The 27690-nt window shown below is 42.9% G+C and overlaps 1 protein-coding gene across 2 annotated transcripts in view; it reads left to right on the top strand.

The window, feature by feature from the left end:
* flt4 (fms related receptor tyrosine kinase 4) overlaps positions 1–27690 on the top strand; it is a 73724-nt gene that overhangs the window by 14037 nt on the left and 31997 nt on the right. For both annotated transcript variants that reach the window (XM_086105739.1, XM_086105738.1), the window contains exons 2-5: positions 17371–17467; positions 18836–19110; positions 22046–22182; positions 22266–22431. In XM_086105739.1, the coding sequence (XP_085961865.1) occupies positions 17371–17467; positions 18836–19110; positions 22046–22182; positions 22266–22431 (675 nt within the window). The remainder of the gene's footprint in view (positions 1–17370; positions 17468–18835; positions 19111–22045; positions 22183–22265; positions 22432–27690) is intronic.

The following is a 27690-nucleotide window of genomic DNA, read 5'->3' as shown; positions in this document are numbered from 1 at the left end:
TTTCTTTTATCAAAATAAACATATTTCCTAAAACCAACCTATAATCGTGTGGGATTATTTAATTCCTGTTAATTTTATCTTGTTTTGACTTTTGTTATTTACATTCAGTTCCTTGAAAGATTTTCGGAGCATGTTTATTAGTTTACATTTTTTCGAAAATGCTTCATTTTAGTGGCGTATTTATTAGTTTTATAATTAATTTCGTGGAGCCTATGCCAGCTGTCATCGAGCAGTAGGCGGGGCACACCCTGAACTGGTTGCCAGCCAATCGCAGGGCTCACGTGGACGAACAACCATTCGCGCTCGCGGTCACAACTAGGGACAATTAAGAGTTTTCCACTAGCCTGCCATGCGTGTTTTGGGAATGTGGGAGGAAACCGGCGTACCTGGAGAAAACCCACGCAGGCAAAGAGAAGATATGCAAACTCCACACAGGAAGGCCGGAGTCAGAATCGAGCCCTGCACCTGTGCACTGTGAAGTCAACGTGTTAACCAGTCGCTCACCATGTGTGTGCGTGTGTGTGTGAGTGTGTGTGTGTGTGTTTTTCTCTCTCTCTTTCTCTGTCTCTATGTATATATCTATATATATCTACATATCCATCCATCCATTTTCCGAACCGCTTGATCCTCACTAGGGTCGCGGGGGGTGCTGGAGCCTATCCCAGCCGTCTTCGGGCAGTAGGCGGGGGACACCCTGAATCAGTTGCCAGCCAATCGCAGGGCACACAGAGACGAACAGCCATCCACGCCCACACTCACACCTAGGGACAATTTAGAGCGTCCAATCAACCTGCCATGCATGTTTTCGGAATGTGGGAGGAAACCGGAGCACCCGGAGAAAACCCACGCAGGCCCGGGGAGAACATGCAAACTCCACACAGGGAGGCCGGAGCTGGAATCGAACCCGGTACCTCTGCACTGTGAAGCCGACGTGCTAACCACTGGACTACCGGGCCGCCCATATCTATATATATATACAGTATATATATATACAGTATATATATATATATATATATATATATATATATATATAGATATATAGATATATAGATATACACATACTGTATACAGTATGTCGTTTTTTGGTTGTTTTTTTTTTTTTACTGCGAGGCACTCTGTAATCAGCATATTGATTTGTCCCCTGTGGATGGACAGTCCATTACGCTAGTACCCTACTATTAATAGAGTTTAAGATAAGCCTTTTGTTTTCCCTGAGAAACTGACCCGCTTTCTGAAACTCTGAAATTGTTTACTAGAAATATTGGTGAATGGGAGTTAAAAAAAAACATTTTGCTTTAATATCTGTGAAGGAAATGTTAATTTTCATAAGCCTCTTTTCATTTGGGGGATAAACCTCTGTTCGCGTGGTGTTGTTTTTAAAAATTCATTGACTTTTTGCTCCATTAAAAGGGGGGGGGGGAGTGCTACAGAACGGGGACAATATTTAAGATTCATTCCTTCTTTGTGTGTGTGCGCGCCTGCATCTTTTTTTTTTTTTTGGTCTTACAATCATACGGGACTGTAGAGGCGAAAAGAGAGTATAACACACCACAGCGGGGTACAAATTACAGGCAGTCGCTATGCAAAGACAATTAAGCCGCCATGAATGACATTTGCAGTTTTAAAGCAGGGTCTGAGTTTGAGGCAAATATGCAAACATTGTGCATCAGCAAATTTTGCAAATTTTGCAGGCGTTTGTGTGTGTGTGTGTATATATATATATTACAGCTCTAATATATTATATATATATATATATATATATATTAGAGATGTCAGTTTAGCGCATTTTTCTTGGCATTAATTTAAATGAATTTTAACGGGATAAATCATTTTCTCGCGAGATTAACGCGGCACATATCACAGCGGATGTTACGTTGCTCTATAAATACACCAGAAACAAAACAACAAGCACGCTGCAGAGGTCCACGCCCATGTCTGTTTTGCTAGCCACGGCAGCGCGAGACACCGGAAACGGATACTTAAAGAGTTTATGAATGGAAAGTTTACTTTTAAAAAGTTGCCAGATTGTTCCACTGACAAGACCAAAGTTACTTGTAAAGTTAGTTGTATGTTTTGCAGTCGTAAACTGAGCTATCATCATGGCACGTCGAGTCTGAAATACCACATAATGGCCAAGCACACAGCTGACGTGAGTACTTGTCTCAGACAGACAGCTATGGATCATTTCAAAGTGAAGAAAATGGATGACACGACAAAGAAGAAATTTGCTGAATCCATCGCTAAATGTATGGCTACTGCATGCAAGCCTGTCAACATTGTCCACAGCTCGACTCAAGCTGAAATCATTCGCATTGCATCGAACGACTCCACTGCGTATTGCCAGCGAGAGCCTCCATAACAAGCTGTGTACAGAGATTGTACGTAGCGGAGAAGGCTAAGGTACACCAAGCGGGAGAAGACACTGTTTCGGGAGAGAAATAAGAGACTAGGTTGATGAGCCTCTGGTGAATAAAGAGCAGGTAGCCTGTCGAATATGATGTATGCCACTGACGCGATTGTTACTTGTTTGGAACTATTTTGTGTGGAAGGTTTCAGTGTTCCGTGTCCATATAAATCAAGCGGGTGGAGGCACGTTGAGAGTTCAGCGGTGCAGTGTTAGCGACCGAGCGAACACACTGAAAATAAAACGTCTCCAGCGTTGTCATCGAACCAAGTGTAGTCATCCGAAATGATGTCTACACAAAACCGTAGAGAGACTTGCGCGCAAGAAGGACCAACAGAATCAACAAAGCCTGACTGCTGTGTTCAAAGCAAACTTGAGAAAAACGAAGTATGCAACCATGGCTTAAATCCACTATAGGCTGAGTACTAGTTGACCTTAGATGTGCACTTTATAATGTTATATTGCTCTGTTTTGATTCCATAAAAAGAGCTGTTAAAGCAGCTGTTGTGTGACAAAATATTTTTTTCACTGTTGTTGATGGACAGTAATATTGTGTGAGAGATTTTGTGTGAATAACTGCTCCAAGTGAAAAATGTCATGTAAAATTGAAAATCGAAATTGTTATTTCAGTAAATATTTGCATTTTGCACATAGAAAACGGATTCATGATTCCATGTTGATGAGAGCATTAAAATGGGGAAAAATAGGACAAAAAATATAAGAGGAAATTCAGAAACGATAAAAAATGCGTGAGTAATCACGATGAATTTTTAGTTCATTTGAGTTAATTGACAGTTGCATTTTTAATTAGATTAAATATTTTAATTGTTTGAAAGCTCTAATATATACAGTATGTATATATATATATATGTATATATATATATATATATATATATATATATATGCATACACATACGCACACACAAACACCTGCAAAATTTGCTGATGCACAATGTCTGCATATTTGCCTCAAGCTCAGACCCTGCTTTAAAACTGCAAATGTCATTCGTGGCGGCTTATTTGTCTTTGCATAGCGACTGCCTGTAATTTGTACCCCGCTGTGGTGTGTTATCCTCTCTTTTCGCCTTTACAGTCCCGTATGATTGTAAGACCAAAAAAAAAAAAAGGATGGACGCGCGCACACACACAAAGAAGGAATGAATCTTAAATATTGCCCCCATTCTGTAGCCCCCCCCCCTTTTAATGGAGCAAAAAGTCAATGAATTTTTAAAAACAACACCATGCGAATAGAGGTTTATCCCTCAAATGAAAAGAGGCTTATGAAAATTAACATTTCCTTCACAGATATTAAAGCAAAATGGTTTGCTCTTTGATTTAAAGGGAAATGAAGCTAATTAGTTGATATATATACCTGTATATATATCAGGTATGTATATTAGTTGATATATATACCTGTATATATATCAGGTATATATATCAACAATTAGCTTCATTTCCCTTTAAATCAAATTGCAATTATTTATCTGGCTTCAGTTTGACAGCAACCAATTTGCACATTGTTTTCTGAAAACTTCTTTGAAACTGAAGCTAATGAGTCTGTTGCATTCTCAGTCTGATTCACATTAAAACCAAAGGTTTTAATAAGGTATTCTGATTGAGCGCCAATTAGTAATTGTCAAGCATGAACCACTTGTCTAAAACAAACCGTGCTGAATTAATATCGGTTAATTAAAATGACCTTAGTGTGCTTATTCTGGAGAGGGTTTGAAATAGGAATCTTGCGGTCACTTTTGCTCCCTCCCTGCTCTTCCTCTTTCTTTCTTGTGTCTTGTTCACACTCATGGCGGACAATGAGGCGCTCGAAAGCGGCCGTTCCAGCAGATTATACAAAGAAAAGATGTGTTTTGGGGTTTAGGCATAGCAAGCTAGCCACTTACACAATCGTGCCGGATAACCACTGATGAAAAAGAAAGCCCTGAATTTCTTATGTAGTCGGTGAGGGGTGACCCAAATGCGTCACTGAATGCCGCTGTCGCCAAATTCCAGCTGTTGCTGAACCTAAACCCTTAATTCATAAGAATTACTGATTATGTTATGACATTACATACATATATGATGATGATGATGATTATAATCATGAAAACCTGATGTGCTTGACAAAAAAAATGAGGGCAAAGTAATTTTGAAAAATTTAATTGAATCCTTGATCAATTATTATTCATTTTTAATATTTTGAGTCGCGCCATCTTCAAACCTGCGTGATCTATTTACAAACATACAGTGCCTTTGAATTCACTATACAGGGTCTTGAAATACTGTTTCTTGTGCGCCACATTTAAATGTGTTAACTCTTTCGAGAGATGTACCAAAAAGATATTCTTTTCTCTTTGAGTTCAGCCTCAAAAGTTTTCTAGGCCATTCAGGTTTGTTTGTTTTTTGTTTTTTTTTCACACATCTTTGCTTGGTTGGTGTTGGTGGAGGCTACGTGCACATTACTTCCACGGAGAGAATGATTTTTCACAAGCGCACAAACAACCACATATCTCAGGGGGAATGTCTGGACTTGGCAAAGAAATGTTTCCTTTTTGTTTTTACTTTTTGTTCCCCTCCACCAATGATTTAATCATTCTTACGAGTGTGAAGTGATCACAGGATTTGAAAGATTGCATGTTTATCTCTATGCAAGCTTCGAGAATGCATGGGGGACGAGAACATGAAGCTTGGTTATTTTTTTGGCTCCTCGCGACGTGTTTGATTTATAACGCGGTTGTCAACAAGCCTGCCATCATTCAGTTTTTAGGTAAGCCTCCTGGAAAATCATGTGCTGCCAAAGCCCTCTGCAAATGCCGATTCAACCAAGGGTCAGCTGCAATTGTTTGCAGAGGAAAATAACCGCACACCCCCATCATGCTCAACCTTTTTATGTACGGATTTATTCAATGCATTTCATGATGGAAAAGAAAGCCTTACTAAAAGCATGTGCAAACATCTGTTTCATCTTTTTTGCCAAACACTTCTCTGCATGCTTCTTCAAATTGGCCAGCTCAGCTACAGCCCCTTGGGCTGATCTCCTTTCGGAAGCGTTGCTAAAGCAGCAGTAAGAAATAATTAGTTCTGGTGATGTGTAATTTATTTTAATGCCACTGTAGAGACAAGGTTACATTTCATATATTGCTGTGACTTCTGCCACAATTTTTTTTTTAAACAGTTCTGTAGTTGGCCAAAATATTGATTAAAAAACAGACAATGATCGAATCCCTAAAATTGTAATATTACAATAAAAAATCCAAGGAAGTTACATGACAAAGTTGTAATATTATGGGGAAAAACAACACCCTGGGGTTTACAGGATTAAATATTTCCTGAAATATTTCAAGAAAAAAAAATCCGAGACTAATAGACAAAACACAACAAAAATGTCAACTGCAGAATAAATTACAAGAGGAAAAAAATGAAAATGAAACTACAATAAAGCTGTTATATTACATGAAAGCCTTTGCCATTTCTGACAGTAAAGACACGCTATCAGAAAAAAAATATTTTACAGTAATAAGTTCAACATGTTACATATTACTTGCACTCACGTACTTTAGGCTGTAGATCAAATGTGAAAGTGTGAATTATTCCCTTTAATAATTCTTCCTGGTTGAAATGTCTTGTCTCTGTTTTATGTCACCTGCCAAGGGGCGAAGAATGAAAATGACAGTAGCTGTATTCGAACTTTGGCACATTTACGTTGGTAATGTTCCAGAGTTCATCAATTTGGATGGTCCCGTTGAAATAAATAATAGAATGAAATGAAGACGTTTTTTTTTTTTGTTTTTTGTTTTTTACAGATACACGTCAGGTTTATTGAAGGCTTAATTGTCCACTTGTGCCTGTGTGAGAGTGAATTCGGTAAACAGTGCAGCGTCGGTCAGTACACTAACAGAAAAAAAAGAAAAATGGAGAATGAGGGTCCGATTCCAGGAGATGAATTGTATTCAGACGGCTCGGTGCAGGGTTCGATTCCTGTGTGAAGTTTGAATGTTCTCCCCGTGCCTGCGTGGCTTTTCTCCGGGTACTCCGGTTTCCTCCCACATTCCCAAAACATGCATGGCAGGTTAATGGAACACTCTAAATTGTCCCTCGGTGTAAGTGTGAGCACGCATGGTTGTTGGTCTATGTGTGCCCTGCGATTGGCTGGCAACCAGTCAGGGTGTCCCCCGCCTAATGCCCGATGACAGCTGGGATGGGCTCCAGGATGACCGCGACCCTCGTGAGGATAAGCTGATCAGAAAATGGATGGTTGGATAGATGGATTGTATTCAAGAGGAGACTGAGGAAGTGGAAGAAGATGGCTGGATGGACGGAGGCTGGGGGCAGTGAGAAAACTAATCCTTGCAACAAAGTGGGAGGTGGAGAGAAAACATGGCTGAACATAATTCATTTTGGTCGGCTTCTCAGAGAACAACCCGGGGTTGTTGACCTCATCCGTTTCTTAATACATTTTTCAATTCCATTAGCGGAAAAAAAAAAGAGAAAAGCATTAAGAACTTCCAGGCTGGCTGCAACTAAACAATGGCCCGTAAAAGTCTCATAGGCTGTGACCTTACTCTGAAATGACTCCTCCTTAATATCATCAGAATGATATAAAACAAAAGAGTGCCCTTTCAGGATTAGAACATTAATTAAAATATGGCATTTCAAGCATTGACATTTTTTTGCTCCTATTTAAAAACTGAATGTCCTGTTATCAACAGCTGCCATTATCCTCAGCATTACAGTATTATCATTTTTATGGGGGGGTGGGGGGGGGGGTGGGAGGGAGATAGCAGATATATTGGAAAGGACTTGTCCTTTCTTCATGGTTCAACTTCGAAATTGTTTGCGTCCGCAAGTCAACAACTGAATTCGGGCCAAAATTGTCCATTGTGGACCCGGTCCACTCATGTGCATTTCAGATGAGAGGCAGAATCCATCCTTCTGTCCACGTCTCAGTTAATTTGGAATAAATAATAATTTGGATGAATGCCAGTGTTGTCACTTTGTGGTAGCTATTGTATTTACTGACACTGCGGTCGTCTAATTAGCGGTTGACTGCACCCTGTGAAGTTTGATCAAATAATGGGTAATTATGTAGCTTGAAATGTGACTTCACTTGCTCGTTTTGGTCCGTAGCCTCCTTTCCAAAGGAAGCACCGGGTTGTCTAATCTGCCACATTGTAGGAAAGCAAAAACAGCACTCTTAGGTTTATATTCCAGCTAAAGTATTTCTTGTTGGTATTCATTAGGGGCGTGTGTATTTTTGCATGTTAGCTGTAAATGGATTTAATCAGTCACTATCAAGAGGGATCTTCAGTTCATCATTTTAATGTCATGTTAATGTAATTTCAGTGTCCTGAGTGACTTTGCAAGAGACCTTGCCTTACTCTCAGTTCTTATATTAATCTCTCTCGCAACACATTTTGGTGACCTTTATATTGAATTTTGTGATTGAATGCCATAATGTAACTCACAATGTTGTTCATGAATAAACATTTACATTTTTTCTTGAAGCGACGAGGACCAAGCTCTGCTTTCCGTCATCAATGCTTAAGAGCGGTGACATTTACGTTGAGTGTGGAAATGAATAAAATTGTCCATGTTTGGCCCTGAATAAAGTGAATTATGAGCAGTCAGTGGTTGGACAAATTTAGGAGAAATTGCGTTCTATTAGGAATGATGAATGAAATTATTTCTTTTTAAAGCACTTGAATTCGGCACTGCACCTGCTGAAATCGCCCCTTGAAAAACAAGCTTGCGCACATTTGTCTTTAGCTACTCTGTCTGTATTAGGCATTTAGATGCAAGTTTGAAACTGAAGATAAAGATTGAAACTGTAACTGTCAATCAACTGTTATTTTGTGAATGCAAACACTTTGTTTTTCTTCTTTCTACCCACAATCTTGCTGCTCTAGACTGTAAATTTCCCCAGTGTGGGACAAATAAAGGAGATCTTATCTTAAGTGCTGGGAAACAACACCAAGGATGTGTCAAGGATTTCAGAAAGTGTTGACAAGGCGAGTTTACACACTTTGTTCTACCCAAAACGCATGATGGTTTTGCAAAATGTCCATCAGCGGTTGCAATGGAGCCACAAAAACAAAATACCTCATATTTACCTTATTTAAAGTTCTGCAAAGTCACTTTGCTCTTAATTCAACTCAAAGTCACACCGGAAGCCAATGTCAGAGGTGCGCATATTCAAATGATAACGCAAACTTTTCCCCTCCGTAAGCCATCACCTTATCATGTTGGAGGGGTTTGTGTGTCCCAAAGATTCTAGGACTTAAGTTGTCTGAGGCTTTCTGCCCCTGTCAGGGCCATCCATGGCACACATGTCCTCGTGAGGGTCCGTAAAATGCAGAGCCCTTGATTTATGGGTCGACATACATTCCTCCCCTCACTTACCCTCTTTTGGTCACATCCCACAGCCCGTGACCAAAAGAACAAGATCCCGCATAAAAACGGTCCAAATGAATTTCTTACGCAAGGGTGTCTTGGCTCTCCCTTCGAGAAGCTCGGTCATCCGGGAGGGGCTCAGAGTAGAGCCGCTGCTCCTCCGCATTGAGAGGAGCCAGATGAGATGGCTCGGGCATCTGATCAGGTTGCCTCCTGGACGCCTCCTTGGTGAGGTGTTCCGAGTGATTCCCACCGAGGGAAAGTCCCATGGGCGAACCAGGACACGATTTCGTAACAATATCTTCCGGCTAAACTGCTTTGTGATTCCCCCGGACGATTTGGGCCAATTAGCTCGAGATAGAGAAAGAGAGAGAATTGTGGGCTTCCTTGCCAAAGCTGCTGCCCATGCAGCCTCATCCAAAACAAGTAGGAGATAATGGAGGGATGGCTGGGTGCATAAGGCTACTCCTTAGGAAGGGATTTTTTACAATGCGATGCCGTCTTTTCCTTCTGCTGTGGTTGCTATAAGTTCCGAACAGCAGAAGCTGACGACTGAGCAAGAGAGTCTTTGCTTTTGTGTTCATGACCCAATGCTGGGCCTTTCAGGGCATGCGAGTCGTTCATGGCATTTCATATAGACTCACAATTTGCATTCTGTCTGTCAGGGGACGATTTCACCACTGATTGGACTGGGTAGGCAAGCATTCATTACGAAAACTGTCATGTTGGGAGCTTATCATTCGGTACACGTCTTCCAGAAGGAATAATAATGTCAACACTTGTGTATGTGCATTGGAATTTACTCAGAAATATTCAGCAAAGCTGTTTCAATTTTTGGTTGCTGGCTTGTCTGTACACACTCACGTGGACATTATTGGTAGCCTCTTGTTGAAAGAAAGAAAAAGATTGTTGAAATCACTAGAAACAAATGTAATGAGAATACTGGCAAGCACATTTTGCTTTGTGAGTTGAGATTTAGTAGTTGAGAGGTGTTCCGTTGCCACTGATAGATTTTAGGTCACTGTGTCACCTGCAGTATTGCTTGTTACTTTGCAGTTTTGGATTCCGCCTGTTTGGGATTAATCATCGTTTGCCTCAAGTTCTTTTTGTTTTCTGGAGGATCAAATATTTTGTCTATTTTCTGCCTGCACTCCGGGCTATTTTTGTTTTAATATTCCTTTATAAGCAAGCCAAATTTTAATTGAATTTATATTTTCAAAGAAAGCCCTCGACTTTTAGGCTTTAGGAAAAACGGTTCTCATCACATCCCTCTTGGTGTTATACATGCTTTTTGCACCGTGTAAATTGGAAGGACTTTAAAGAAGTCTGTAAGGCTAAAGGGTACGAGAGTGTTGGGTGGAAATCATTAGGAAAATGATGAGTTAAGCCATTTGTTGCAGTAAAGCAGAAAATCCTCAAACAAAATAGGTTATGTCTAAAAATAGTATCTCCCTGGCACCATACACCCAAATTGTGTTATTACTTTTCCTGGGCTACAGTTAGAATCAACGCGATGTTTACACTGTCTTCCCAGCTGTCATGGCAGCCCCGTGGCAGGCCACAAAATGGGATAGTCATAAGATGAGCAAAAGATGATAAGCTGTGAGTGCCGTGGATGCCTGGCGAGATTTTTAAAGGTAAAAACATTTGCCACGGCAGTCACCAGAAAAGAATCCTAGTCCGCCGTGGGAAAATGGGATAAACACAACAAAACGTGACAGTATGTTACGGGGCATAAAAACTAAGGCAGTCCATCGTGCGACTGGAAGCATATGAATTCCTCAGCGTCTCACAGTATTTTTAAGTTGTGTCACATTCTGCTGCAATGTGAATCAGTTGTTGAGAGAAAACAAAGATGATCAAACATGAACTGATTTTTTTTTCTTTTAGCTGCAGATTGTGCCGTTAAGGTGTGATGCAGACTCTCGTCATTCTATACTGCAACAAACATGGTCCAAAGCTGCCCGCATCTACGTTTCAGCCATAAGAAGAGAATGGCAAATAAAAAGAAAAACAAAACATGCAGACAGCAGCACAGTGTAACTTTGAGCCTCTGGGAGCCAGCACCCCTGTCACCATGCCCTTGTATCGATACCGTGAAAGACTTGTGAGTCGACTGCTACCAAGTAATTTGTCACAGGCTGCCGATTTCCGGAACAGAAGCGGATCCCACAAATGTAGACAATGATAAATCTTTTACACAAATTTATTAAAGTCAGAATCAGAATCAGAATCATCTTTATTGGCCAAGTATGTAGAACACACAAGGAATTTGTCTCCGGTATAACACGCTGCATTAGTATCATCGTAAACAACAAATCATTGAACCATTTTTGAGTAACCAGTAGCAGTATTTGTAGTACAAGAAGAGTGACTACGTCAGTGACTGTTTAAGGAGTTAATGGCTAGAGGGAAGAAGCTGTTTAAGTGTCTACTGGATTTGGTGCGCATGGATCTGTAGCGTCTGCCTGAGGGGAGTAGCTGGAAAAGGTGGTGGGCAGGGTGCGGGGGATCCAGGAGGGTTTTCCGTGCCCTTGTCTTGATTCTTGCAGTGTGCAAGTCCTCAAGAGTGGGTAGGGCGGTGCCAACGATTTTTTCCGCCGTCCTAACTTTCCGTTGAAGTCGGATTTTGTCCTTTTTTGTGGCGGCCCCAAACCAAACCGTGTTGGAAGAACACAGGATTGATTCGATGACTGCCGTGTAGAACTGTCATAGTACCTCCTGTGGCAGGCCATGCTTCCTCAGCAGCCTCAGGAAGTACATCCTCTGCCGGGCCCTTTTCAGGATGGAGATGGTGTTGACTTCCCACTTCATGTCCTGGGAGACTGTGATTCCCAGGAACTTGAGGGTCTCGACGGTTGACACAGGGCAGTTGGATAGTGTGAGGGGCAACTGTGGAGAAGAATGTTTCCTGAAGTCCACGATCATCTCTACAGTCTTGAGCGTGTTCAGCCCGAGGTTGTGTCGGCTGCACCAGAGCTCCAGCTGCTCCACTTGTTGGCGGTACGCAGACTCGTCGCCGTCTTTGATGAGACCGATGACCGTGGTGTCGTCTGCGAACTTTATGAGTTTGACAGCTGGATCTGTTGAGGTGCAATCGTTTGTGTAGAGAGAGAAGAGCAGTGGAGAGAGGACACATCCCTGTGGGGCTCCAGTGCTGGTGGTGCGTATTGATGATGTTGTTGCTCCCAGTCTCACCTGTTGTGTCCGTCCCGTCAGGAAGCTGAGGATCCACTGGCAGATCGTAGGGGACACACCGAGGTGGGGAAGTTTGGGGGTGAGGAGTTCCGGGATGATGGTGTTGAACGCAGAGCTGAAATCCACAAACAGAATCCTTGCGTAGGTCCCTGTGCTGTCGAGGTGCTCGAGGATGTAGTGCAGACCTATGTTGACTGCGTCGTCCACAGACCTGTTTGCCCGGTAGCCAAACTGGAGAGGGTCCAGCAGGGGTGACGGTGACGTTCTTTAGGTGGTTCAGCACAAGGCGTTCAAAGGACTTCATGACCACAGACATCAGGGCGACCGGCCTATAGTCGTTCAGTTCCGATGTTGCCGATTTCTTGGGAACTGGGATGATGGTAGACTGTTTGAAGCAGGATGGGACCTCACACAGCTCCAGAGATCTGTTGAAGATTTGTGTGAAGACCGGAGCCAGCTGGTCAGCGCAGACTTTCAGGCAGGAGGGGGACACTTTGTCAGGCCCCGCAGCTTTCTTGATCTTCTGCTGCTTGAAGAGCCGTCTCACGTCCTGTTCGTGGATCTGTAGTGGAGAAAAAGAGGGTGTGGGGGTAGGTAGAGTGGTTTCTGGTAGAGGTGGGTGTGTGTGGGAAATGGGGGTGACCTTTTCAAATCGGCAGAAAAACATGTTTAGTTCATTAGCAAGACCCTTATTGTTCACTGTTTGGGGGGGGGTGGCATTCCATAGTTAGTGATTGCTTTCAGCCCATTCCATACAGATGCAGAGTCGTTAGCAGAGAACTGGTTTTTCAGCCTCTCTGCATAGCTTCTCTTAGCGATGTTAATTTCCTTTGTCAATTGGTTTCGGGCGTGTTTGTACAGTGTCCGATCTCCACTTCTAAATGCGGCCTCTTTCTCTTTCCTGAGTTGCCTGAGTTTGGGAGTAAACCATGGCTTGTTATTGTTGAAGGAGCGGAAGGACTTCGTTGGTACACACATGTCCTCACAGAAACTGATGTATGATGTTACAGTGTCTGTGTATTCATCCAGTGTGCCCGTTGAAGTTTCAAAGACGCCCCAATCAGTGCAGTCTAAGCATTCTTGTAGAGCTAGCTTTGCTTCATCTGTCCATTTTTGCACAGTCTTAACAACCGGTTTAGCACATTTGAGTTTCTGTCTGTGTGTAGGTATTAAGTGGATTAAATTGTGGTCAGAAAGACCCAATGCTGCACGGGCGACCGATCGGTATGAATTTTTGATTGTTGTATAGCAGTGGTCTAGAATGTTGCCTTCTCTGGTGAAACAGTCGATGTGCTGCTTATATCTGGGAAGTTCACGGTTAAGATGTGCTCTATTAAAATCGCCCAAAATTATCAGGGGTGACTCTGGGTATTTTAGTTCGAGTTTGTTTACTTGTTCGGCTAGCGTTTGTATCGCTGTGTTAGCGTTAGCGTTAGCCTGTGGCGCAATGTAAACACCGATTAGTAAAAAGGAGGTGAACTCACGTGGCGAGTAGAATGGCTTGCAGTTTAAAGACAGCGACTCCAGGTCCGGGCTGCAGTGTGCGTCGAGCTTCGTGACATCAGTGCACCATTCTTTGTTGATATAGAAGCAAATCCCGCCACCTTTCGATTTCCCTGATAGCTCCGTGTCGCGGTCGGCTCGGAGAAGGCGGAAGCCGGGTAGATGTAGCGCGGAATCCGGGTGGCGGTCACTGAGCCAGGTTTCAGTGAAGCAGAGCGCAGCAGAACGTGCAAAGGTTTTGTTGGTCTTTGTGAGGAGAAGAAGTTCATCCATCTTGTTTGGCAGAGATCATAGATTAGCAAGATGGATCGATGGGAGCGGGGTTCGAAATCCGCGCTGCCGGAGCTTGACGAGCACGCCGGCTCTCTTCCCCCTCCTCCGGCGGCGTTTCCATGCTCCGTACAGCGCGGCCGCTCCGCTCGCGATTAGCTCCGAAAAACCTTGTGGGTTTTCGTGTGCTGGTGAAAAAAGACCGAGCGTAGACTCCCCAATGCGCAGCAACTTTTCCCTCGTGTAAGTAAGCCGCTCAGGGTCGCCAAAAACTAACGAAAATGACAAAAACAGGGATAATACTAGGGAGCGTGTGACCGAGGCTGCCATACCTGTCGGCGCCCGATGGTGCCACACAAGACCGACAAAGTCCAAACAATGAGGCTCTCAGGTTTCCGAAAAGCTCTAGACAGAATTGGACTCCAGAATGGTGAACTCGGAAAGAGTTGACAAAAAGGTTTGTTTAACAAAAATAGATTGCAAAACTGACAAAGTTCAACAAAGAAAACGAGACAGCCAAAAACGCCTGCAAAACGCACAAAAGAAAAATGCTTTCAAAAGGCAATGAAGACGATACAAACACTAACATCTCGAAAGTTCAGGCCCTTGGTACGAGAGTGGTGAGCAAGGCTGGAATAATCCGACAACGGGTTGTCAGCATGGCTGCTTTCAAAGGCAGGTGACGATGATGATGATGATGATCAGGTGCGGAGCTGGAGGAAACTGACTCCATCTCGCCTACTACAAGACCAAACAAAACAGAACCATGACATGATCAAGCAGACAACACGAGTTGGATTCTGGAAGTTCTAGTTAATGACTAACACAAATTTGAAGAGTTTTTCTTATAGTGTGTGTGTGTGTGTGTGCGTGTGTGCGTGTGTGTGTGTGTGTGTGTGTGTGTGTGTGTGTGTGTGAGTGTGTTTTGTGGCAAGGAGGTAGTATTTTGTTTTGTTTTTTTGCCAGGCTGCTATTTGGCAGCATTTCTGATGTGAGGAACAGTACACAAAGCTTATGTGTTGTGGCGGTGTGCTGAAGGGACACTCTAGTTGGTGGCAAGTTCACGTCGGCCTCGAGAAATTAAGTTCGGCCGGCTTTTCTTGTCATCAGAAGGAGAGCAGCGGGAATTGTCTGCTGGGAGTTAAGTTGTGAAGGACTCATGGACACACCATTTGCCACTTGAAGGCTTTTGTGCTGACTGGTCTTTTTGTGTACATTGGGAAGGACAAACTAGTACTCGACGTACAATGGCAATTGCTGAGGTTAACCAATGTTTTTTAAAAGAATGCCACCAGGGACTTTAACTGTGTTTATTTGTCCATCTGGTACATGTTAGCAGACGATGTCTTGGTTCTAGGTCAGAATTTAAGGCAAAGGCACCATTTTGGACAGCACAGTGGAATAGTGTTAGGACATCTGCCTTACAATTCTGAGCTTCAGTGTTGTGAGGCAGTTCATTGTGGTGTTTGCAGGTTTTCCCTGTTGTTGCGTGGGTTTTCTCCAGGTTCCCAGAATTCCTCCCACGTTATTATTCCTGTTCTATTATGATTTGAAATGGAGAAAGAGAAATGGAATTCATCTGCATATGTAATCCTGGCTGGCAAGAGATTTGAATGTATTCATAGCTTCTGCAAAATTTCACGGAAATTGTCGATATGGTTTTTGCTATTCTGGTCTTGGTATCAACAAACCAACCAGCAAACAGCAATCATAACAATGCCATCCATCCATCCATCCATCCATCCATCCATCTTCTACCGCTTCTACAATGCCTCTAGTCTTAATATGACGGTGATTTTGATTTTGCTGAACTTACTGCCTGGCGCGCATGTTCCTCTTCAATCTTCTTTGCGGTGTGAGGCAGTGGAGCCCTGGTTCTGTTGTCAAGGATACAACACACTGAGGAGTGGCATTAGAGGATTTTGGCCACAAATAATTGTTGGCCTTCAGCAGGAGGCTCCAACCTTTTAACACAATGAGAGCTGTGACACAGCTACAACTTTATTTATCGAAAAAAATGGCCACATTTACTTGACCTGCAGATATCTACCCAAACATATTATGTGTTTATGGTTAGAGTTTCTTGACGTCCACTTTCAAAACTGCTTCGTCAAAGAAAACCCATTTTTGGGTGAAACTGCTAACTCAGCACATTGGGTCAAGTTTTTGATCGAGCAAGGGGTTAAAACTGCCCAAACTGATGGGTTAAAGCTACCAAGAAATGGGTTACAAGGTTATCAGTATCGCTGTGGTTAAAAAAAAAAAAAGACTAATTTTACGATCAAAGATTTCAAAGAAGAAGCAGCAACTTTCCCCTCTCGGGAATTGTCACAGCATATCTATCTTTCTAGCGATCTAGCTGTCTATCTATCGGGATGCAATACGGTTCAAGGGCAGTACATTTTAAAGTCTAGCGATTTGATCAGGCTCAATTTGATGCACTCACATCTTTGAAATGAAAAATGATGTCCCGATCCAATTAGGTTTTCCTTACACAACTGATAATTCGTGTTCTCGTGACGTCACGCACCACCATTTTGGAAATTGACGTACTGTTTTGTTTTGGTGCTTATTGATCGTTCGTATGGGAAATCAATCTATCTGAGTTAGTGTTTGAAAAGTCTTTAGGCTGCTTTGTCTTTGACCAAACAAAGGGAAAGTAAAGCAGTGTTTCCTCACCAATACGAATGATCCCGTTGATCATTAACAGAGCCTAATGACGTTTTTATAAATATACGGCTTGAGATTTTCCTTCCTTGTTCGTGGAGCAAATACTTTGGATGAATGGATTTGCATCGGCATGTGACTCATCATATTTTTTGCAGTTGAATGATTTGCAGTCAGAATTTGACTTTGCCTGTCCTTTGATTTTCATTTCACTTTTTTATTCAAACGTATGCAGCCGGTGACAAACAGTACCAGAATGCTTTTCCTTGTACGCAACTCAGCCCAGATGGAGAAATAACATTCAAGGTGAGAGGAGTCAAGGGTATCTTGGTTGCTGCGGTTGTGTGTGCGCTTCTAAATGCTCAAGCAAAGATATTACGCAACACCAAGTGTGAAATTAAACAAGGTGACCCTATTGTTCCAAAAATGAGTTTGTGAGTGAGCCATTCTGAATTTAAATGTACTAATCACCCCCACATCGAGTTTCTCTGCCTATGACTTGGCAGCTTGGTTAGATGAAAACTTTTCACTCTCATGAAACAAAGTCAAAAGGTTGCTAAGGTAATTATTACTAGGCGCATAGATTAGCATTAGCTATCAGCGTTAATTTCCGATAAGTGCCTTCTACTCGCTTTATTTACTCACAAAGCAACAGCTGCAAGACGATCTGCGTGATCTTTTCAAGGTGAAGAAGTCAGGAGTGCTGGTTGACCTTTTGAATGACCATAGTTTGTCTGTCTGGTTGCTTTCTCAGCCAAAATCACGAGATTTCCTTACAGCTTGTAAATGTAACAAACAACTTGCCATCTGGGCTCATGCTCTAAAGTCACGTTCCAGATTACTGAAGTGTGTCTGACATTTGACAGCACTGCAGCAGTGCCATTAAAATGGCAGATCCTGTCTGACACATGAATCCAACAGAGGTTGCTTGTTCCCATCCACAGGTCTGGTGATCGGCTTTTCGATGATGCCGCCAATTCTCGACAGCTCCGGAGACGACCTTGTGATTCCGGTCCATCAAACCCTCACTATCACATGCAGGTATGTGTATGCTGTGCCTTGGGGGCAACAGTAGTTCTTTTTATTGCATGATTTTTCTGTGACGGCTAATACGTTGGCTCCACAACAATGTAAGAAAAAACAAAACAAGAGTGAATAGGTGCAATATTCACAGTATTTTTTTCCATGCCTCATACAGAATCCAGCCTGGAAATAATGCACCTTTCAATGACAGCCAATCACTTGCATAAAACGTGTCGAAAATGACATGTCACTTCCATTGTCCACTGACATGACCATGTCCTCTTTTCAACAGAAAAAAAATTGCATGAATTGAAAACAAACAAACATGATTGTCAACACTGAAATCATTTGTGAATTTGGTTCTAAAAGCATCACCGTTTTATCATCATTTGATATTTGCCATGCATACTGCTGCTAAGTTGTCCCTCATTTCGCAAGTTTTCTTTTACTGTATTGAAAATTGACCTCTGATGCATATATTTTTGCTCTTGGACTTTTCCCAACATAGCTCTTATGTGGTCTTTCTCGTGCAAAATTTCAGCATCTTCTGGGAAAGTATTCATTGTCAATCACATTTTTACAAAGAAAAATGATCCAAATAGTGACACCCCCCCCCCCCCCCCCAGCCCCCACAATGGCTGGAAAAGAGCCCAAAGAATACGTTTATCTCCATTTGCAGAGTTGTTTCCAGTCTTCATCATTTAGAACTGTCCGCAGATGTGGACATGCGTAGGTGGCGAGAGCGCTCACAGAGTGCCTGCAGGTTTAAACGTACTCGTGTAACTCAATTTAATCTATAAAACAAACTGGGATGTGTGAATCGTTGCACAAAGGAAATTACAGGCTATATCCGACAGGCATCCACTCACACACGCAAAAAATTTCAACTCGGTGTATCGGTGTAAACCCTCGACATTTAGCAGGATTTCACAACACTTCCATGCTGTTGAAATTAACATCCTGACTAACTTGTAGGGCGGCCCGGTGGTCCAGTGGTTAGGGCATCGACCTCACAGTGCAGAGGTGGTGGGTTTGATCTCGGTTCCAGCCTCCCTGTGTGGAGTTTGCATGTTCTCCCCGGGCCTGTGTGGGTTTTCTCTGGGTACTCCGGTGTCCTCCCACATTCCAAAAACATGCATGGCAGGCTGATTGAACACTCTAAATTGTCCCTAGGTGTGAGTGTGAGTGTGAGCGCGGATGGTTGTTCGTCTCTGTGTGCCCTGCGATTGGCTGGCAACCGGTCCGGGGTGTCCTCCGCTTACTGCCCGAAGACAGCTGGGATATGCTTCGGCACCCGCCGCGATCCTTGTGAGGAAAAGCAGATCAGAAAATGGATGGATGGACTAACTTGTACCTGTATATGAACTCTGTTTGTGCTCTCTTCAGGGGCCAACGCACACTAACTTGGGCCTGGCCTGACCGGTCTCTGGTGGAACGTAAGCTAAGCGAGCGCCACAGTCAGGCGCCTGCCACAGAGCCCCTGAGGGAGCGGGCGATCCTGGTCAGCGAGTGTCCAGGACAACGTGAGAGGCCATATTGCAAGACGTTGCTCCTTACCGACGTGCAGGCCCGGGACACTGGCTACTATCGCTGCTATTACAAGGATGTGAAGGCCGTTATTGACGGCACCACGGCTGTGAGCACTTATGTCTTTGTCAGGGGTGAGTCATCATACACACACAATAATAGCTGACCACAAAACACTTATTCCCGTTTCCCACTTAATTAGCGTGTCACCATTTCACTCACAATTGATGCTATTTTTGGTACCCGTTCAGAAGTGATTCCAAGCGGACTAAGCCGATACAGAACCATATGGTTCAATGTGTCACAAATCACATATTCATTTTCCTGCTGTTCTCAGTCCAACCCCAAATAAAAGTGGACTTTTGAGAGGTAAAACATAGATTGTCCTCATTCACTTTGATTGTTTTTTGTTTGTTTGTCTTATAAATAAACTCAACTCACTTAACCAGCAGCATTTTAGCAGATAGTGAACAATACATGAAAAAATGTAAATGTCTAATTAAACAACCACCGCTTTGTCTCTTAGTCCGCTCGCATAATGTATACACTAATTAGCATATATGTGAAAACAAATGGTGCAGCAGCAACATGTGCACTGAGAATATAATAGTACTCACATTTATGTATCCTTTATATCCATCCATAAATCCTTCATCTGCATAGAAACACTAATATTAGTGCTGTACTGAGGAGCTGAGAGGTGTGCTGAGGTGCTATTAGGAATACCAATTGGGTTCTAGATAGGCTCCATTACCTTCAGTACCCATTTACAGTTACTTTAACTGAGTGGCAACCAGTGAAGGGTAAGTGTTATAAAGCGGATGCATGGATGAAATCACTACTCTGTATCAAATACAACATGCTTTACACATTGAAGGTTGAAATGAATGTCCCCCGCTCCCCTAATAAAGTTAGCACTATACACACACTGTTCATTTGAGGCTTATTAACAATTATTCATCGCTTTTTAGACAGTGTAGAACTTAGCATCTGGGGAGAGAGGGAAAGCCAGCTCGGCTAACCATGATAAATATGGAAGGGCATCCGTAAAACATATGCCAAAACTTAAAAAGTAATGAGCCTTAAAATTGGAGCGCGCTCATCCAAAAGAGCAAATAGGGAAAAGCCGGAAAAAAGATTATATGCAGTGCGGGCTTTTGAAAAAAAGATGGGTTTGGAGAAGACATCCTCTTCCCTGCGTTTGAACAGTCATTTTGTTTTTACTGATGCTGCAATGAGTCGGCACTTTCTCTTTTTCGTACCAAGTCGTTCTCTCATTGAAGAAGTTATTCCACCTTGTGCCAAAGATGGTCAGCCCAACCATCTGGGCTTGGTGTTTAGTTTCTCATTTTGTTGGGAATTTGGGGGCAAAAAACATCAGCTCTTCTACGAAAACACTTCTCCCATTCCAATATCATTTCAATTTCAAAGTCGCTTCCGCGTAATTAGAAGCGCGGTTGTTGACTTTGCATCAGTCAGACCCCAGAGACAAGCTCGATTAACCATTTGTAAATTAGAAATTCACAGCGGTTGATAAAGATAAGCGTGGGCAGCTACATTCACATGTTGTATTAATTGGAGAGGTTAATGAGTATTTGATGAAAAACGCAACATGAAGCTTCAGTTGTCTGCAAATTCATCTCCTCCTGGGACAGTTCTGGCAGAATCTACGAGAAGACAAATATGTCAGATATGATCACGACTGAAAAATGACTTTTACTGTGAACTCCCATGGTTTCACATTGTGCCGCGTGGTATTGAAATTCATGGCTGCATCTTCAAATTGTTCTAACTCCAACCTCGACAAACCTCGTCAAATATGCCTGGCAGTGCCGTGTGAGTCTGCACTTTGTTGCTCTGTCTCTCTCTGTTTGTTCCTTTCTCTCTCTCTCTCTCTCTCTCTCTCTCTCTCTCTCTCTCACACACACACACACACACACACACACACACACACACACACACACACACACACACACACACACACACACACACACACACACACACAGTCCTGCTGGATTCTTCCTGACAGAATTAAGAATGAATATGAAAATTCTGATCATTTGTTCAGGAAGTGAATGTGTGTGGGTTGGCAGCTCTGACACTGCTATTGTTATATTATTATAAATGTTTCAAGTTTAAAAAAAAGTTGTTTTTTAAGACATTGAAAACAAGATTCTGATGAATAAACGTCAGTGTGTGTCTCTGCAAATGGACATTGACATCTGGATTGTTTCTAATCATCTGATGTCACATCTCGACGTCCATTAGTTTGAATTACATTGATTTTAGGAGACATCTAGAATGTCCCCTCGCCTTGCAGCTTTTAGTGGAACGCTGGAAAAAAGGGAAGAAGAAGAGGGAAGTGGCTAAGAGAAGCCAGGTCCAGCCTTGTGAATGCCTCCTGACAAGGTGCCATAACAACTTCCACACGTTTAACCTGGTGGGCTGATCAAAAGCAGATGAAGCCATCAATTACAGTTCGGTGAGAGGCGGGATGTGATGAGGCCGCATGCGGATGCAGTTAACTAGCCAGACGGTGGCCCTTTAACCTGTCTGTCCTGGAAAACATGCACCCACACTCACTCAAATTTGCTACATTCTAGCCTAATACCAGCTGTGATAGCCTCTGAAGAGTTGTCCATCCATCTCTTCAGTGGAGCCTTCTGCGACTCTTCAGTGTTGAGTAGGGCAATAACAGAAATGGCATTGGAAGAGACGCCGAAATGAAAGAAAAAGTGAGGAGCTTTCAGCGATAATACATCATCCTCATGCTGCGGCAATATGAGAATTTGCGACGATAACAGCTGCGGCGTAAATAGGTGACACAACATTATTGCCGCATTAACTGCGAGGAAAGAGTTTCAGGATGTTGGAAATTGAATCAAAATATGTGGGTGGTATGCTGTACACCTATGCATATCGAAGTAATATCGATAAATCTCCCGTATGGTTTGCCCTTTGGGGTCATTTCGAGGCTGCGATATATTTGGCTCACTGAAATGGCTGCCATTATCCCAGTCGCTATGAGGTTGACTCATTAATGACCTGCTGTTTTCCATCTGCATCCAGACCCCGAAAAGCCTTTCCTCAGGAGGGTCGAGACTACTGACAACAATCTGGAGACCATTTTTATCACACGCTACTCCACGGACGTCATCGTGCCGTGTCTGGTCACCGTGCCCGAACTCAATGTCACACTCTATGCGGTATGTAAAACGACGCAGATTTTTAGTCCTCTAATCAAAGCTTATTGAGCATTTCATAGCTTGTTACGCTTCTGTGATCACAGTATCCCAACCCGCTGGACAAGAATGCGCTGACATGGGACAACAAGCGAGGCTGGTCCATTCCCAGACACGTTATCGACACCGTGCCAATGCTCATCGGGTTTTCGTGCGTGGCCGTCCTCGAAGGCAAAGAATACCACTCGGCGAACTACCTGATCCACACTACAGGTAAATAGGCAGAAAAGAGGGGTGTGCATGCTGGGTGAGGCAATTGAATATTAATGTAGGGAAACCAACTCGGATGGTGGTCAAGTGAAATTACCACCGGCCGACGATAGATGGCATGAAGATAACATGGTTCGGGGCGACTATTTGAATAAGAGCATTGATTGTTGGGTGGGCATCACGGAATGTCCTTTTCATCAGGGGAAGTTACGTGCATTGCCGGGATTTGAAAAATGAACTAAGGATTCAGTGTTGGGGACGAAGCAAAGCGGAGGCCATTCGGTTCAAATGCTGGCACAAATGCAACAATCACGGGTAGCCATGGTCTGCATATAAACTAGTTTGCGCAAGTCGTTCCCTTCTATTGGATACAGCGCCACTATTAGTCACCGTGCATATCGTCCACTTAAGATAAACGATTCTGTCAAACAGACAACTCAATCTTCCCATTAAGAAAAGAATAGACTTACCTCGGTTCATACAGGGACATTTATTAGCTGACTGCAGAGGTAATTGAAAATCTGTCGCGAGCCAAAACAGGCACGTGTACAGTCTGTGAAGTGTGGAGTGTAACCTTCCATCCATCCATCCATTTTCCGATCCGCGTATCCTCACAGGGATCGCGGGGCGTGCTGGAGCCTATCCCAGCTGTCTTTGGGCAGTAGCCGGGGTACACCCTGAACTGCTTGCCAGCCAATCGCAGGGAGTGTCACCTAATCTTTTAAAACCTAATCTTTCAAAAATCCAGTTCACACAAAAACTGAAAATCATGCTTCCTGAGTATGCTGTATTCAATGACTTTTTTTTTTCTGAAGAAACTATACAGTAGGCCTTTGTTGCAAAACTCCGCACAAAAATAAGAAAACCATCCATCCATCCATTTCCCGAACCGCTTGATCCTCACTAGGGTCGCGGGGGGTGCTGGAGCCTATCCCAGCAATAAGAAAACCTTTCACCAAAATTGAAAACATCATAGTTCTCTTGCAAAAGTAAATAAGTCTTGCTTAACTCTTCAAACCTTTGTACAAAATATATTTTTGTATCCAACAATTTATACAGGCCGTCATATTAGTAAGCACACAATGTGCCAGCTACAAACAGATGGGAAGAATGAAAAATACATCTGGCTTTTGCTTTCTCTGTGTACAAAGTAGGCTATGTCAGGTTGAGGTCAGACATTTATCATAATACGGTATCATGGTTCTGTATACACAGGGATCCAAATTTCCAGTATTTTTATTCAAGGTGCATGTTCCCCCCGTGCCTGCGTGGGTTTTCTCCGGGTACTCCGGTGTCCTCCCACATTCCAAAAACATGCATGGCAGGCTGATTGAACGCTCCAAATTGTCCCTTGGTGTGAGTGTGACCGCGGATGGTTGTTTGTCTATGTATGCCCCTGCGATTGGCCGGCAACATGTTCAGGGTGTCCTCGCCTACTGCCCGAAGATGGCTGGGATAAGCCCTGTGAGGATAAGGGGATCCGAAAATGGATGGATGGTGTTTATTGTACTTACTGTAAACACAAACACAAAGTAGTGTTTTCTTCCCCATGACAAAACACACACAGCAAAATCCTCCCCAGTAATTTCATTGAGGGATTGAGAGGAAAAAATAAAACCTCAGTCTCCATTGTGTCGTTCAAATTCTGACCTGGAAATATTGTATTGAAACAAGGGGGATGCGGATGTGACAATCGTCGACGAGTGGGGTATGCCGTGGGCTGAAACGTGAAACCGAGGGTTGGTCCTCCTCCGCGCCATCTTCACCTCCACGTCTTCCTCGGCCTCCTCTAATTCTCACTCTTTCTGCGCCCTGGATTGTACTCCTCATGACAGTTTACTTTTATTTTTGGACGGGTTGTAACTGGGAAAGTAAATTGCTCGTGCGTTTACATACTTGGCCAATAAATCGGATTCTGATTCAGTAAAAAGAGTGCTAGGCACTCAACGTGTGTGTTCCAAAATTACAACCGCACTACAAGGCAGCGTTTGTGCTTTTAGTTTCGCAAACTTTGTGAGTGGTTTTGAGATAGATATAAATATTTTTGGAAACTGTGCTTCAAGAATTACTGTTAGATGTTAAGCATTCCCCCCAAAAAAGACCAAACAACAACAAAAAACTCTTGTCAACACTGGAATTGAACTGTACTGTATCAATCTCCTTGAGTTGTCACCTTGACAGAGTTTCACTGTTGATGACACACACAAAATTAGAAATAAAATGGTGTTATAGAAAACTTGTCACTGCCTTTTGAAAGTCACAGAAAGCTGTGATGAGACGCAACAGCCCATGTGACAAAAAATTAATTATCTCATCATCAATTACTGTTTAGTCACCCGTAATTGTTTGCAAATTTGATTGTCCTTCAGATGTTTACAAGGGCTTGATCAGCGTGATGCTTATATGGAGATGATGGACTGTCTTGGCAAGGGGGATTGTTGTGTTGGTGGAAGACACTGAGGAACGTTTCTACATTTTTTGCAGATTTTCACGTTAGAAGTGTGCATCCTCAATTTAAAATCATCCAAAAATATATCAAATATACTGGTACAGGTGCATATCAATAGATTTCAAAATTGTGGACAATTCTAATATTGCGGTAGTTCACCGCATGTGAGTCAGACAGTGTGTAATGTCCATCCATCCATTTTCTGATCCGCTTTATCCTCACAAGGGCCACGAGGCATGCTGGAGCCCATCCCAGCGGTCTTTGGGCAGTAGTCAGGGGACACCCAGAACTGATAGTCAGCCAATCACAGGGCACACAAGGACGAATAACCATTGGCGCTCACAATCACACCAAGAGACAATTTGGAGTGTTCCATTAACCTGCCGTGCATATTTTTGGAATGTGGGAGATGACTGGAGCACTCGGAGAAAACCCACGCAGGCACGGGGAGAACATGCAAAGCCCACACAGAGAGGCCGGGGCCGGAATCGAACCCTGCACTTCTGCACTGTGAGGTTGACGCGCTAACTACTCGACCACTGGGCCGCCGAGTGTGTAATTTATTAAACATTTTAAATGTATTAAACATTTGGGAACTTACTTTTCAGAAGGCCAGTTCATTTGCTTTCTATTACATTTATATTAAATTCAATTGAAATATTACAATAAAGACATTTACTGTTTATTAAATATGATGTATTGAGATGCACCTGTCACAAGGTCAGTCAAGAGATACATTCATGACCTAAATCAAACATGCCGCGTTAAAGTGTGCTCATTTCATGTTGAATGAAAAGAAGCAGATGAAGCACAAGAAAACATTGCCAATATTATGCATGAAGACACTTACAGTCTTTTATAGGGTAGGACCTCCTCAAAACAAATGGTCTGATGCTGAACAATATGTCACATAAAATCAGTCACATAACGAAGGAACCATTGCTGATTTTATATTACACAGCTACAAAAACACAATTGATGCAATTCTACTACGGTCCAACAAATATGAGCGCAGTTGTTGAATAAAGAAAATACTATAATAGTGCACACCAAGTAGTCCTTATTTCTGCCAGGTTCTTTTATTTTATGTCAACATGTCATTTCCCCCAAAAGCGACTCCCTTCTTTTATGGCACCACGTGTGCCATTATGTGCAGGCAATCAAAGGCAAAGAATAAATGAAATAAAGGCAAAATTGTGCTTTGAGCAGTGGTGGCTCGAGACTAATCTGAGTGGGCCTGGCTGGGACCAGCAATTTTGTCAGCAGGGCGCATTCAGGGTAATTCTGGCTAATGTTAGCTTACCACAACACAAAACCAAGCACGCCTGCAACAGTGGCCTGTTATAATCAATGTTTATAAGGGGTGTTCACACGGCGCACATTTGCTCCGGCGCTACACCGATGTATTTTGTTGCGATATATTTTACACCGGAGCAAATTTTGTGGAGTGGTCACACGTACAAAGCCGCTGAGCGTGTTAGCACCGGCGCGGCGTCGGTGCAGCTCCACTTGCGGTCACATGACAGTTTCTACAGTCGAGCAAAACGACAGAAAACATAGACCTGTCGTGTCGGTTCTTTTTAAAACATACACAACTCAAGCAACTACTGTACATGCACGTCCTTCTCCTTCTCGGTCTCCGTGCCTTCTGCTCGAGAGTGACGTACAACAGAGCATAAAAGCAACGCATTCTCGCCGTACGTAATCAACTCTCCTCATGCGTAGCGAGGCTACTCCCCCCTCGCAAACGAGCATTTGCTCTGGAGCAAATTTTTAAACCACCTGCCTGAGGTGGATCAAATTTGCTCCGGTGTAAGCTTTTTTCTGGGGCAACGCCGGAGCTAATTTGCTCGTGTGAACACCCCTATTGACTAGGCTGCTGAAATATTGGCTATTCCTCCCCTTCACGTCTTGTCTGTAGTTCAAAATGAGGGGAAAAAAAGCGACAATGTTGTATTTTTGCATCATTGAGAACAATTAAAAAACTGAGAAGGGATTTAGAGAGAGACAGCTGTTTTTGGTGTCATGGCTTCTTTTTTATATTGAAGGCTGAAATTTACTTTGTGCTCTGATGATTTTTTGATGTTGCAGAGCGATGTCACCTTGGGAAACTGAGCCCTTTTCTACAAAATACAAAAGCTCCAAATAGAATATTGATGCATGCGCGTTACTTCCAACTTTTGCCTCAGCAATTCTAGTCATTTCGAGAGTGTACAATCTTTTATCGTTCACTTCAGTGTTACAGCAGCCCTGAGAACGCACACTAGTTTTGAGTAAATTCAGGGAGATCTCATGTTTGCTTTTTTTTTTTCTTGATATGAGGTAAGGAAAGAAAAGCAAACTCTATGCAAGGCTATGCAAAATTGTTCACCTTTCACTTCCGAGGGTGAACTGAAAGTCACAGCCATCTCGTTACCTCTGCGTCCCGCGTCCTTGACGCACAATTTTCCGGCCAGACGCACCGTCCCAAAATAATGTGCGTTTTTGGGACGCAAGGAAATTTCTCAGTCAAAAACAAAAACTACAGTAAATATTTTTTTTCCAGCAACGATAGTAGTTTGATAATCGCCGCCATTGTTGTTTTGATCTCACGTTAAGTAATCTCGCGTGATGAGATTTCCGTTCTCGGGAGACGAGATTGGCGAGATCGGCCGTCACCTCGTGGAAAGCAGACGAATGCCAAGTTGTGTAACGTTAAAACAAGTGTTGCGAACGAGTGTTGCGAAAGTTTAGAGGAGCAGCTAAAGTTGGATAGTTTTTTGTGATAATAAATGGACTTTGAGAAAGCCTTGTATCATTGGAAGCAGAGTAAA

The sequence above is a fragment of the Hippocampus guttulatus genome, chromosome 2, assembly GCF_054856545.1.
Source record: "Hippocampus guttulatus isolate MCC_2025c chromosome 2, RoL_Hgut_1.0, whole genome shotgun sequence".
NCBI classification, from domain to species: Eukaryota; Metazoa; Chordata; class Actinopteri; order Syngnathiformes; family Syngnathidae; genus Hippocampus; species Hippocampus guttulatus.
Note: the sequence above shows the minus strand (reverse complement) of the source record. Positions and strands in the feature narration are given on the sequence as shown.